We start from the raw sequence: 14,702 nt of genomic DNA on the forward strand, positions 1-14,702 counted from the left end.
TAAGCTGATAAGATTTAGGGAATACATGTGACTTTGAATTGATTCTATAGTGAATTGAGACTGTGGAGTATATTGGGATGGGGTGTATGTATCGTGCATATAGAATGGATATAAACCTTTGGGGCCAAAGGTAAGACTAGCAGGCTAATGGTTCCCCAAACACGTCCACATCCTAATCCCTGAAACCTGTCAATATGTTGCCTTATGTGGCAAAAGGCACACACTCTACAGATGTGATTAAATGAAGGATCTCAAGATGGAGAGATCATCTTAGGCAACCCAACGTAATCACAAAGGTCCTTATAAGAGAGAAGCAGGATGGTTAAAGACAGAGACGTAAAGTGGAAGAAGAGGAGCCACAGAGTGGGAGCAACCCCTGGAAGATAGAAAAGGCAAGAAAACTGATAAATCCTGAGAGCCTCCAGATGGAATGCTGCTGCGCTAACACCTTGATTTTAGCCACTGAAGCTGAGTTTAGACTTCTCTACTCCAGAACCGTAAGACAATAAATCTGTGTTGCTCTAAGTCACTAAATTTGTGGTAATTCGTTACAACAGCAGTAGGAAACAAACTCAAGAACCAACACGAGCATGAAGCATATGTGGCCTGCTGTGATGTAATGAAGATTTTTTTCTCTGACCCGAGACTCTTGTGTCTTCTGGCAGCATCCACGAGACTATGGCAAGCTGACTTGCAGAAGCGGCAAAATCTTGGACCATTCACAGTTCTTAACATTTAGTTCATAAAAATGATGATATAGTCATGGGTATTTGTCTGACCTTTAAATATCTTTCAATCTTCTGATCAATAAATCTACTTCTAAATAAGATACCACTTAAGTAGCTGCGAACTTTAATAATAGCCCATGATTTATATTTCATTAAATAAATTATGCATAATCATACTCATATTAGAAGTTAAACTCTGGCCAGGCACGGTGGCTCGTGCCTGTAATCTCAGCACTTTGGGAGGCCAAGGCAGGCAGACCACTTGAGGTCAAGAGTTCGAGACCAGCCTGGCCAACATATAGTGAAATCCCATCTCTACTAAAAAATACAAAAATTAGCTAGGCGTGGTGGCACGTGCCTGTAGTCCCAGCAACTTGGGAAGCTGAGGCAGAAGAATCACTTGAACCCAGGAGGGGAGGCTGCAGTGAGCCATCCAGCCTGGGCGACAGAGCAAGACTCCGTCACTCAAAAACAAACAAACAAAAAAGTTAACAAACTCAGCATTCTTTAATACTCTTGCTCTCTTGCATAAAAAGCTCATGAAAATAGCATCTATTTGTAAAAATATGTTAAAGTAGCTTTAATTACAAACAAAAATTCCATACTTTGTTTTACTATTCAGAGTCTTAAAGAATGATATTTTCTTTAAAATACATCATAGAAAAAGGATTTCTTTTAGCGAAATAATCCCTAAATGAAATCTCATTCACGACTCAGATCACCAGAATCCCAAAGATGGTAGAGTCAGCACTGCCTACTCCAAGAAGTTAGGAGACATTATAAACATGGTACAACTTTTTGGGAAATAAAAAATTGGATGTTGGGAAATAAAAAATTGGATGTTTGAAAATAAAGAACCAGAGAAAATTTCTGTGCAGTCAAATGCATTTATTTTGTAGCTTAAGCAAGACAGGTGGTGAACAAATTCATAACGAAAATGCCACCCAGAGATTAACAGCTTGCCATGCATGCAACTGTGTGCACAAAATCAAGTTGTTTTAATACCAGCGTGCAGCTTTGATTCCTCATGAAACTAAAGCTGTGTTGCTCACATGTTTACATAACTCAGGCCACCCTGAATATCTGCTAGTGGGGAATTTACAACCCACTGACCAACTCAGCTCAAAGCCAGATGACTATCACCTACACATCTGCCAAGGTAATAGCATGGCAAATAGTATTTTTCTTGTTCTGTAGCCAATGGCACAGATACACCAACACAGAGATACCCAGAAGGCACCTCCTCTCACTCAGCTGACAAGCTTCCTAACATTTCTTGGGGACAAGAGTACCATGCATGTACTATGAATTGGTACTTATTCTGAGGCAGGGGATGGCTGTCCCCAGATTAGAGCATGGGTGGTTGGAAGTTCTCAGAAGAGCTTTTTCAGCACAACCCACCAGAAACACTGGCCACCGTGACTGTGTAAGATGAGTCTCCTGGCATTCTGGTAGACACTCAGATCCCCTGACTAAAGCTTGGCTCAATTACGGTTGAGTGGAAGGTACAGAGATTTGGGAGAGCCTACAAGAGATACGAGGCGGTACCCTAGTTTATACTGTTTTATGTATAGCTCAGCCTCATCTGAAGGCAAAGTCATAAATTCACAAAATATTAGAGGTGGGATGGATCACTCCAGACCTGTCAACCTACAGTTAAAAATGGGGCAGCCCAGAGAGGTAAAGCAACTCGCTAAAGGTAGAGCATACTAGTGGCAGGGCCAGATTAGAACATGGTAGGCTAATCCTCACCCAAGAATGCTGACAATAAGTGTTTGGCCAAATTTTTCAACAATCAAGACGGGCTGGTATAAATCAGAGCTGTCCAATCTTTTGGCTTCCCTGTGCCACATTGGAAGAAGAGTTGTCTTGGGCCACACATAAAATACACTAACACTAACGATAGCTGATGAGCTTCAAAAAAAATAGCAAAAAAAGAAAAATCTCATGTTTTAAGAAAGTTTAAAATTTGTATTGGGCCACATTCAAAGCTGTCCTGGGACACATGCCGCGGGTTGGACAAGCTTGGTGTAAATACTTTAATACATACCCCCAAAGCTCCAAATGTATTAAAAAGAAAAACAAAACAAAACAAAAAACCACTCAGCTTAATCAGCTCAGCTCTCTTCTAAAGGCGTCTCTTCTCTGTCTCTCTGTCTCTATCTCTGTGTCTCTCTCTCCCCCAAACACACACAATTTTGGTGGATGTAGATTTCTTGCTACATAAAGACAGAATCCACATCTTCAGGAAGACGCTTTACAGAGCATGCTTCTCAATCCAAGTCTTTATGTGAGGTCTGGGAAAGTGGCTTAGTTTCCAGAACAATAGGTGGTTCAGAAATCAGAAGATCATCCTCCCCAAAGGAGTTCTGGTCTGTGTTCACAAAGTTGGGGATGTCAAACTTCATGAGCCTGTTCAGCTCCTCCTCTGGCTTCTCACTGCTTCTGATGGCTTCCTGGAGTTGGACATCACTGTCAAGGGCTGTGGTCTGGTGAAAAGCTTTGGCTCTGTCCAAGCGTTCCACCTCATTGATGTAGCAGTGAAAGAGAGACCTGGACTCCTCGTTGCCTTGGCGAGAAAATACCTTATCTGGCTCCAGAGGTCTTCCAAAGTCTGACACAAAGCTGTTCATTCTGAATCTCTTCTCTGAGGACTCTGCATTGCTATTTAAAAAAAGAAAACAAAAGATTGCTTAACTCCAGCCCATTCACCTGCAGAATCATGGTCTTCTGCACGTGGGGCAGGCCACCACATTTCCACTAAGCACCTATTGAGTGTAAGCCCCTTGCATGGCATGCAGACAAACATGAGAAATAAGAGAAATCCCTTTTGAGTATGTACGGATAAACCCAAGGCAAAGGCTTCAAGATGAGGACCCCCAGATCATCCTGAAAACAGACATCTTGCTGAGGAATTCCCCAATATTCTGCAGACACACCAGTATTTTTCAGTGGAATTCTTGGACCACTTGCATCATAATTACTCGAAGTGCCTCTTAAAATGCAGATTCCTGGGTCACAGACCCTCAGAATCTGTGAATGTAGGCTCAGTAATAAGCATTTTCATATATTCTCTAAGGCTCATTACTCACACCGAAGTGTAGAACCACTGGCCTAAAAACAATAATACTATCTCATAGGGGTACATTAAATATTTGCCAAAATGCTATAATATCCATTTTTCTCACTTGATTCTCACGGGTAACCAATACAGTCACTTAGGGCAAGAATTATGATGTGCATTTTACAAACGTATGAACTCAGGCAAGGAGCAGTCAAATTGCCCACTTAGTCACACAATCAGTTTGTGATATGAGTGGGAATAAAACCCAGATCCCTAATCCCTTGTTTCCTTTAATGTGGAACAAATAAGCAGTTCAAGGGTAATAAATGAGTCAATGAGTGGATAAAATAACTCTCAATTAGTCCCACAAGTGAATGAAAAAAAGAGCCCAGGTCAGCTGAGAACCTGATACTCCATCTACTTTAATCACCATCCTTTCCAGACTTAAAGAAGAATTGCCCACGCACAGGGAGTGACTCCTTAAGGGCACACATCATGACTGAACGTGTTTTCAAGTCCAGAACAGAACCTGACAAAAATCAAGCTCTGGAGTCTGTGCTCAACAGATGTGTAATCCTCTCAGTGTTCCCAGTTCTTAACTCTCTTCCTTCCCATCCTATCACTCAGGAAAAAGCACTTATGACCAAATTCTGTAAGAATTTGGGCAGAGGAGAAAAAAAACAAAAAACGAAAAACACAGGTCTGGAAAACCTGATCATATATCACTAAACTCCAAATTATCAAAATCACCTGGATTTCAGAGGTCAGCAACCCTAGAAGGTTTGTAATCCAGCTAGCTGAAGGAATTTTAATATCAGATCTGTCTCCTAGCAAGGTTACCTGGGTGACATCAAGCAAGAAATCCTTTCGGAAACCTGCATTTTTCCTTTTAATAATAAGCCGGGTTAACAATTTTCATTGCCCACTAAACAAACATGTTGTGAAGGTCAAAGGTTTATGCAAGAATCCAATATTCTACTACGTCAGGTACTCAGAATTCAGAGAAAATCATTTTAGAGAGACGGAAGATTTATGCTTTAGTGCAAATTTACATGGTCTTCTTTGTCTTTCTGTAAATGAGTTTCCCCCAATTGTCATTTCACTCAGGTTTAAAAGATATTTGAGAACAGAGATGAGTGTGCCAGCAACCTGTGACCTGATAAACTAAAATGTCACCTAGGAAAAAGAGTGGCTTAAAGCTGTGAAAGGAAAATATCTTGGACCCCCAAATCACTAAGCTAAAGGGAAAAGTCAAGCTGGGAGCTGCTTAGGGCAAACCTGCCTCCTATTGAATTCAAAGTCACCCCTCTGCTCACTGAGATAAATGCATATCTGATTGCCTCCTTTGGAGAGGCCAATCAGAAACTCAGAAGAATGCAACCATTTGTCTCTTATCTACTTACAACCTGGAAGTCCCCTCCCTGCTTCGAGTAGTCCCGCCTTTCCAGACTGAACCAGTGTTCATCTTACATACGTTGATTGATGTCTCATGTCTCCCTAAAATGGATAAAACCAAACTGTGCTCTAACCACCTTGGGCACATGTCTTCAGGACCTCCTGAGGCTGAGTCATGGGCATGTGTCCTCAATCTTGGCAAAACAAACTTTCTAAATTAACTGAGACCTGTCTCAGATTTTGGGGGTTCACAAAGCATTTGGAGAAAGCATAATTAAGATTGCTGGGGCCAACACCATTCCTCAATTCCAAAGCTAAGAAGCTCTGAGAAATAGCTTTTCTGCCTACGTGTGGCACCAGCTGAGTGCAACAGCAGAAGCCCAGCTGTGTGTGGCTGCTCTTCCATAACACAGCTATGTTTCCTGGAATTAAAGTCCATTACTCACCCTTGCTGGAGAACTAAGGCACAAGAGACCAAGATAATTTTGTCCCTCCCCAGGACAGTGCCAAGGCAGTAGACATTAAAGCCCCTCTGAGGTGCCTTTCCTGCCCCCTGAGGCTACCCTGTGCTCCCATGGCCACCCCCTCCCCTCTAGATTCCTCCCGATGATCCCTTGGTATGGCAACAGTACGATGTGCCTGATTCTCCCTTCCTGAGAAGAGCAAAAAGTTCATCTCTGTACTCTTAAGAGTCCAGTAAATATTAAACACTCAATACACTGGACTTTTATTTGTCTCTTCTTTCCTTGACTGATAAACAAAAGGACCTGTATGTTGTGAAAGTTGTCAGAATAAATATGGAGTCACTTATGTTATTAAAAAATAGCCTGATGAATAGAGCTGGGGAAGGCCATGAAGTGGGAACTCTCACTCACAAATGTCTGATAACAAGAACCATCATGAAAGACTGCAAAAACCATAAACTTGCACAAAAAAACACTTCTATAAGGACATCTGCCCAGCAACTGCCTGTCCAACCTGGAACTGGCACCACCCATATTGTTCCTTGTAGCTAAGGATAACTCTCCCCAAACAACTATGTAATCCTCCTTACTTTTCCTTTAAAAACCTTCATCTTCTTTTACTTCCCAGAATATGCACATAAGTTATATGGCATGAGTATTTTCATTGCAATGACCCATTACCATGGAAACATCATTTTCTTTTAGAGAACCTCTCAGTGTTTGTTATTTAGGTTGACATAAATGGTCTCCAGAAGTGGAACCTGAAGCAAGATCACTTTTGGAAGGAATCAGTGATTCTTGGAACCTGCAGGCTGTGCTCACCTTGAGCCCACTTAGCTCTCTGCTTCCATGGCTCATCTGTTCTGCCCTGGTGAGTCTTCACTCAGGGTAAGCCCCTTCTTCCTGATAGAGGCTTTGTGACTTTATCTGAGATTTGGTTTGGTTATAAACCTACCTTAAATAAAGAACGCTGCATCTCTCTTGGAACAATAAAATTCTGTTTTTGGCAAGCCCTTCCTGAGAAGTGTCCTTGTGGAAAGTACTCCGGTTTCTACAGAATGTATAATCTGTCTTGGAGACATGTCTTTTCTGGTGAGTTCATTTTTGGTTCTTTCTGCATGCCTAGTTTAATATTTTGTTTGATCTGCATGCCTGGGTTAAAATTTCTGTGAACATTCCGATTTGGGTTTGGTTATGCATGTGTGTAAATGATTTGGCTCTTCCCCCTTGCTTGTTTCTGAAAATCTTTCAAGAGCAAAAATAAACATCCTAAGTGGTGGATGCAGGATGGCTAATTAAAAGCCACTATGTTGGTTGCCACTGTATAAGACACCAGTCTAAACTCCTGACATTTTCCTGACAAGATTTAAAGAATTTTCTTTGCACACCAGTACAAACTCCTGACGTACCACTGATATGATTTATGGGATTTTCTTTGCTTTTAAGAAATTAATAAGAAATGAAGGGGCCGGGTGCAGTGTCTCATGCCTGTAATCCCAGCACTTTGGGAGGCCGAGACGGGTGGATCACGAGGTCAGGAGATCGAGACCATCCTGGCCAACATGGTGAAACCCCGTCTCTACTAAAAATACAAAAAATTAGCCGGGCACAGTGGCAGGTGCCTGTAGTCCCAGCTACTTGGGAGGCTGAGGCAGGAGAATGGCCTGAACCCGGGAGGTGGAGCTTGCAGTGAGCCGAGATCGTGCCACTGCACTCCAGCCTGGGCGACAGAGTGAGACTCTGTCTCAAAAAAAAAAAAAAAAGAAAGAAAGAAAGAAAGAAAGAGATGAAATGAGATTCTCAAATACCCAGGCATGCCAGGTCTTCTGGGACTCCAGCTGGCTACATGGCTTTTCCTGGTGCACACAAACTCAATGGGCATCATGGAGATCATAAACTCCCCAAGCCTGTTTATCTTAGAGATGAAACAGAAACTGCAAATATAGAGTTAATACATAGAGCCTTCTAGGCTCTCTCTCCTCTATTTCCTTTTTCTGCCTATTTTGAATCTGCAGACTTTTCTGCTGGTGTTAAGACAAACTCACTGCTTATGGCATTCCAGTCAAAATGCAAAAAACTTAACAGCTTTACAGATTACAACAGGTTCATGAAAACCAACAATTTAGATACCTTTGGAAATGTAAATCTAGGTTTGTCTGACTAAAAAGTGCTTTTGGTAATGGAACACTTAATTAAAGGACTGGTATTCTAAATGCAAATAACCACATAAATGTTTATAAAAGTTAGCCTCTCAGAGCAAACAAGTCAAAATCTTGAGCTCAGAGGAATACTGTATCTTTGTCTGGCATAAAAATTGCTTTATCTGCTACGGAGGGACTAGAAAAAGCTGGAAAAAAAACCTGTTAAAATGCTTCCTCACTCACATTGACTAGTCAAGCAAACCAGACCAGCAAACAAAAGATTGTTACTAAAAATTCAAGGCCACTTGAAGATTTTATTTTTTTTATACAATTTAGCCAGTCCTGGCTAAAATATAAATATTAAAAATATACCCTAAACTCATTTGAAACTGAAATAAAGGATAAGAGAGGTTTATTATAATTATTATTATCAAACTGCTATGAAAATTTCCTTATCCAAAATTTTAGTTCACAGCCTTAATAAGATTATCTATTGGGGCAAATAAACATTAGCCATGTGAACAGGTCCCATTTGTCGGAAATATAATTTGAGTTCAACTGTCCTTTTACAAACTGAGTTTGTATTACTATATTACACTGTCTCATGACTAAAATATCCAGATGAAAGCTAGAGAATCTGCTTCTATGTATTTGTATTGTCTGTATGTTTTAATGTTGTGTGTATATAATATTTTTCTACTAAAATATATTAAAGAGATCTGATTAATAAATTTAAAAGGGAAGAAAAGCACTTAAATTGAGCACTGTAACAAAAATATAGTAACTAACCCATGTGTTTTTAGTTCACATTACTTAAATAATTTTTTGATAAATAAGCTGGTTTTAAGTTTGTTGATAAAATAAAAATAGAGAGGTCTTCAAAATTGTCAGCATACATTTTTGCCTGGGTTTACTGTTCATCAAGATTGTACTAGATGTTTTAAGGTGATAAAATTATAAACTCACCCTAAAAACAGAATAAATTTGTTTCTGTAATTCTTTGATATGTAAAACTAATTTCACATTGTTGGCTTAATAAAAGCAGCTGTATCTTCTGAGTTATTGGCAAAATACCTATATATTTAACTTTAAGGTTCTTACTTAGGTGAACACCTGATATTCACAGGCTATAAAAATGATTAACAAAGAAATAACTTAAAATGATGACTAGCTTTGTCTAATATCTCAGTTTCTATGAGTAATCCAGGTATAATTGTTAAAAGTAAACAGGCCAGGCATGGTGGCTATTGGGAATAACGCTCAAAATCCTAAGGAGATTGAACACTCAAACAAGGGATTTTTAGCAAAGCAATTTTACTTTTGTGTAGAGGGATGTTTTTTTGTTTTGTTTTTTTGCCAGTCGCGATGAGAACACACTTGAACAAAGGGGCACGAAAGCCTTTATTTCTGACGCAAGTCCTGCCCCTGTGCTCTTTTTCTATTGGCCGGGGTCGGGTCGCACAATCTGAATTAATCTTGGTTGGTTAGACATTTGAACTTTTTTTAGATAAGGTGGGCACGTAAGGGAGAGAGGGGAAAAGGGGAAGGGGTGTCTGTGATGAGCTAGAGGGCTAGTCTTTTTTTTAAATAAGGAAAGGAATGTGAGCTCGTACTGAAAAGCCTGGTACTGTGGCATGTCCTGGCATGTAAACAAAGGCAGAAAGGAAAAAAAGAGAAAAAGGAGAAAGGGGTTGGGGAGTGGGTACTATGAATTAAAGAATAAAGGATTGATCAGGCTATTTGAAGAGAAATCTCATCATATCTCACAGTGGCTCACGTCTGTGATCTCAGCACTGTGGAAGGCCAAGGCAGGAGGATTATTTGAGCTCAGAAGTTCGAGATCAGCCTGGGCAACATGGCAAAAGCCCTTCTCTACTGGTAAGCAGGAGACAGAGACATGGAGAAAGTTATAAGTAAGAAGATGCACTTCCGGTAAGGAAGGTTAAAAAGAAAAGAGAATAATTTCGTATAAGAAAGAATCTGTGTAGTAAATTTTTGTTCTAAAGTAAAATGACTGGTCATTTAAGAAAGAGGAAGAATGGGACAAAACTAAAGGCTTAAGCATGTTACTGAAGATTTGAGCAGGTCATGAAAGGTTCATGAAGGCTATAACTAGATGGGAATTATCTATAAGCCTTGCTAAAGATTGAGCTTTAATATTAAAAGTATACTAATACGAGAGAGAAAAAGTTATATTTCTAGAGAAAAACTACAACACTCTTGTTATTAGATTTTTAGCTCTGTGCATTATTTTCAAGTTCTTGTTATCTGCCTATAGAATAGCTGGATCCTGAATTATTCTAGATTCTTTCAATCCAACTCTCTACCATGGAATTACTAAAAATGCAAACTGTTCTGTTTCTGAAGCCCTATAACCTTAAACTTGGTGAATTTTAAGGGACAAGTCTAATGTCTAATGTATCGGTCAGACAGAGAGTTCACCAAAGCACCTGTATTAATCTGTTTTCACACTGCGATAAAGAACTACCTGAGTCTGGGTAATTATAAAGAAAAGAGGTTTAACTGACACATAGTTCTGCATGGCTAGGGAGGTCTCAGGAAACTTACAATTATAGTGGAAGGCAGAGGGAAAGCAAGGCACATCTTACATGGCAGCAAGAGAGGGGGAACCCACCACATACTTTTATTTATTTATTTATTTATTTATTCATTTATTTTTAAGATGGAGTCTTGTTATGTCACCCAAGCTGGAGTGCAGTGGCTTGATCTTGGCTCACTGCAACCTCTGCCTCCCAGGTTTAAGTGATCCTCCTGCCTCAGCCTCCCAAGTAACTAGGATTACAAGCATGTGTCACCACCCTTGGCTAATGTTTGTATTTTTAGTAGAGAAAGGATTTCAGCATGTTGGCCATGCTGGCCTTGAACTCCTGACCTCAAATTATCCATCTGCCTGGGCCTCCCAAAGTGCTGGGATTACAGGCGTGAGCCACTGTGCCTGGCCAAGGAATCACCACAGACTTTTAAGCCATCACATCTTGTGAGAACTCACTATCACAAGAACAGCATAGGGGAAACTGCCCCATGATCCAATCACCTCCTACCACGTTCCTCCCATGACACATGGGGATTACAATTTGAGATGAGATATGGGTAGGGACACAGAGTCAAACCATATCGGCACCTTATGCCATAAACAGTCACATTCAAACTGCAAACCAAGATGAGAAGTTGACAGCTTCATGGCAGTAGACAGTTTTTCCCAAGACATCAGAAAAAGACTCCATATCATAATGAGACTTTGATCCCTCTTAATGCCTACCTTTTTCATTTCACAGGATAATGGTGCACTTGAAATTTCACAATCAATACCTTTGGCTGGTAACTTTAAAAAACCTGACCTAAGAGATCCTTTAGTGCACCTAATGGGTGATTTTGTCAACATCCCTAATACAACTGTTGTTCTCTGTCTGCTCTACTTTAATTCAACCCACCCTTGGGATGCCAGGTAATAAAATTGCTCTATATTATCTATTGTTTAAATAAGTAAATATATGTGCTATTGCTAATACTACATACTGTACCTAGATATAGTCCTCTGGGAGAATTGAGACCCATATATACAAAATAAGAAACAGGTCACATAGTTAAAACAAGTCTCACCTAATCCCCTGTGTTCATTTGATTTATTCAATTGGTCGCCTTTAAGCCCAGGTTCATGCCTCAAAACTGTTAGGCAAACTGAGATTATCATATTACTATTAATTTTACTTTCTACTTTTCTTTGTAAACTTTGTACCTGTTACTTGTTAAAATTCTTCAGAAGTACAACTCCTAACAGAATAATGCTGGACCAGCACTTTGAAGTAATAGCCAACACCTACAAAACAGACAAAATTGAACTTAAATATGGACTTCAGGTAGACTTAGCCTGAGAGCCACTCCCTCCAAACTTCCTTTGTTGCTCAAATGTGGCTAAAAGGCTTTTGACACTGATTCCTAGTCACCAATAACTTCCCTCTAATGTAGGACTAGATTAAACCAAACCAGTACAGGTAAATCCCAGCACCAAGGGACAATCAAAATTTAACTATGGGATGATTCATCAGTGATGCCTTTTGAGAAAGATCTTCATCAAACAAGGGAAATGTGAAAGTTGTCAGAATCAAAATGAAGTCACTTATGTTAAAAACCCTGGCAATAGGGCACGGTGGCTCATGCCTGTAATCCCAGCACTTTGGGAGGCTGAGGCGGGCGGATCACAAGGTCAGGAGATCAAGACCATCCTGGCTAAAACGGTGAAACCCTGTCTCTACTAAAAATACAAAAAATTAGCCAGATGTGGTGGCAGGTAACTGTTGTCCCAGCTACTTGGGAGGCTGAGGCAGAAGAATGGCGTGAACCTGGGAGGCGGAGCTTGCAGTGAGCAAAGACCATGCCACTGCACTCCAGCCTGGGTGACCAAGCAAGACTCCGTCTCAAAAGAAAAATCAAACAAACAAACAAAAAAACCCTGGCAATAGAGCTGGGGAAGGTTATGAAAGGAGGGTCCTCATGCATGAGTGCCCGTTAATAAGAATCATCACAAAAGACTCTGCAAAAGCCATAACCTTGCACAAAGGCCATCTCAGTCTTACAACAAAAAAATACTTCTGCAAGGACATCTGCCCAGCAACTATCTGTCCAACCTTGACTGACGCCACCTTTGTTTCTTTTTTTGTTTGTTTGTTTGTCTGTTTGAGACGGAGTCTCGCTCTGTCGCCTAGGCTGGAGTGCAGTGGCGCAATCTCGGCTCACTGCAAGCTCCGCCTCCCGGGTTCACGCCATTCTCCTGCCTCAGCCTCTCCGAGTAGCTGGGACTACAGGCGCCCGCCACCACGCCCGGCTAATTTTTTTGTATTTTTAGTAGAGACGGGGTTTCATCGTGGTCTCGATCTCCTGACCTCGTGATCCGCCCGCCTCGGCCTCCCAAAGTGCTGGGATTACAAGCGTGAGCCACCGCGCCCGGCCGCCACCTTTGTTATTAATCCTTGTAGCCGAGGATAGTTATCTTGAAATAACTGTGTAATCCTCCTCACTTTTCCTTTCAATATCTTTATCTTCCTTTACCTCCTAGAATACATACATAGTTTACTATATGAGTATGCCCATTGCAGTGCCCTATTACCAAATAAATATCATTTTCTTTCAGAGAGCCTCTGTTTGTTCATTTGGGTTGACAATGTGAAAAACTCATCGTGGACACCCCTTGCTTCAATTCAGTTACTATTCTTATCATCACTGGGTAAAGTTCACATACCATATATGTCACTGTGAAATGCATAAACCTTAAGTACAAAATATGATGAATTTTTATTAATGAACACACTCATGTAACTACCACCCCAATCAACATAAAGGACATTTATTTCCTTCATTCCAGAAAGTTTTATTCCATTCAATTTCTACCCCCTTTAGGTAACACTGCTCTGATTTGTATTTCCACAGGCTAGGTTAGCCTGTTCTTGAAATTTATATAAATGGAATCATATAATATATGGCTTTTTGTGCTTGGGTTCTTTTGCTCAATGTTTTTGAAATTTATCTATATTGTTGCATATGACAATAGTTTGTCCTTTTTCTTACTAATGCCCATTGTATGAACATACTACAATCTATTTATTCATTCTCCTGCTGAAGGACATTTGGGTTGTTTCTAGCTTGGGACCATGTGAGTAAAGCTACTTTGAACGTTGTTGAGAAGTCTCTTTGTGGATATGTTTCTACTGCTCTTGAATAAATACCTAAGAATAGAATTGAGTCATATAGTAGATCTATGCTTAACTTTATGAGAAACTGCAAAGAGTTTTCCAAAGTAGTTGTACCATTTTACACTCCACCACAATGAGTAAGAATTAGTTTTTCCACCTCTGCTGTAGTCCATTTCATGTTGCTATAAAAGCATACCTGAGACTGAGTAGTTTACAAATAAAAGAAGTGTATGTAGCTGAGAAGTTCAAGGGTATGCCCCTGGCTTCTGGTTAGGGCTTTCATGCTGCAGCACAACACTACAAAGAAGGTCAAAGGAGAAGCAGAGCCATAAAAAGGAAGGAAAATCTGAGGAGTGTCCTGGCATTACAGCAGCCTGCTCTTGAGGGAACTAATCCATTCCCAAGAGAGCTAATCCAGCCTTAAGAAAGCACGAACTCACTACTGTGAGAATAGCACCAAGCCATTCACAAGGGATCCACCCCTATAACCCAAACACCTCCCATTAGGCCCCACCCTCCAAAACTGCCACACTGGGGATCAAATTTCAACATGAGCTTTGGTGGGGGCAAACAAGCTATCCAAGCCATAGCAACCTGCTTCGCAACATTTGGTGTTGTCAATCATGTTAATGTTAGACATTCCAATGGGAGTGAAATGACATGTCATTGTGACTTTAATGTGCATTTCTCTGATGTGTAATAACATCTGAGCATCTCTTACTGTGCTTATTGGCTATTGGTTTATCTTCTTTTGTGAAGTATCTGTAGGAGTCTATTTAAAAACTGAGTTGTTTGGTTTTTGTTCTTGACTTGTGGAAGTTTTATAATATATGCAGAATATGAGTTGTCAGTTATGTGTATTGCATATATTTTCTCTTGATCTGTGACTTGGCATTTTCATTTTCTCAAAGATGTCTTTTGATGAGCAGAAGTTTTAATTAGTTGTTTATCAATTTTTTTTCCTTTATGTTTAGTGCTTTTTACATCTTCTCTAAGACACAATTGCCTACCCTAACATCATGAAGATATTCTCCTATGCTTTCTTCTAACTATGTTGGCCAATATGATACATTACCAATATGTGGCTATTTAAATTTAAATTAAGTAACGTTCAAAATTTGGTTTCTCAGTCATATTACCCACATTGCAAATGCTCAGTAACCACATGTGGCCAGTGGCACCTAACTGGACAGCACAGACAC

General features: G+C 40.2%; 1 protein-coding gene across 7 annotated transcripts in view; it reads right to left on the reverse strand.

The window, feature by feature from the left end:
* Nucleotides 1-1,595: 1,595 nt before the first annotated feature.
* Nucleotides 1,596-14,702, reverse strand: part of MRAP2 (melanocortin 2 receptor accessory protein 2) — a 104,667-nt gene continuing 91,560 nt past the window's right edge. For 6 of the 7 annotated variants that reach the window (XM_063637815.1, XM_055274128.2, XM_063637816.1 and 3 more), the window contains one exon: nt 1,596-3,392. In XM_063637815.1, the coding sequence (XP_063493885.1) occupies nt 3,002-3,392 (391 nt within the window). In that variant the 3' untranslated portion in view covers nt 1,596-3,001. Of the gene's footprint in view, nt 3,393-5,195; nt 5,258-14,702 lie in introns of those variants that run through there. The other variant, XM_055274130.2, reaches the window with a different exon arrangement.

This window comes from Symphalangus syndactylus, chromosome 4 (assembly GCF_028878055.3).
Source record: "Symphalangus syndactylus isolate Jambi chromosome 4, NHGRI_mSymSyn1-v2.1_pri, whole genome shotgun sequence".
NCBI classification, from domain to species: domain Eukaryota; kingdom Metazoa; phylum Chordata; class Mammalia; order Primates; family Hylobatidae; genus Symphalangus; species Symphalangus syndactylus.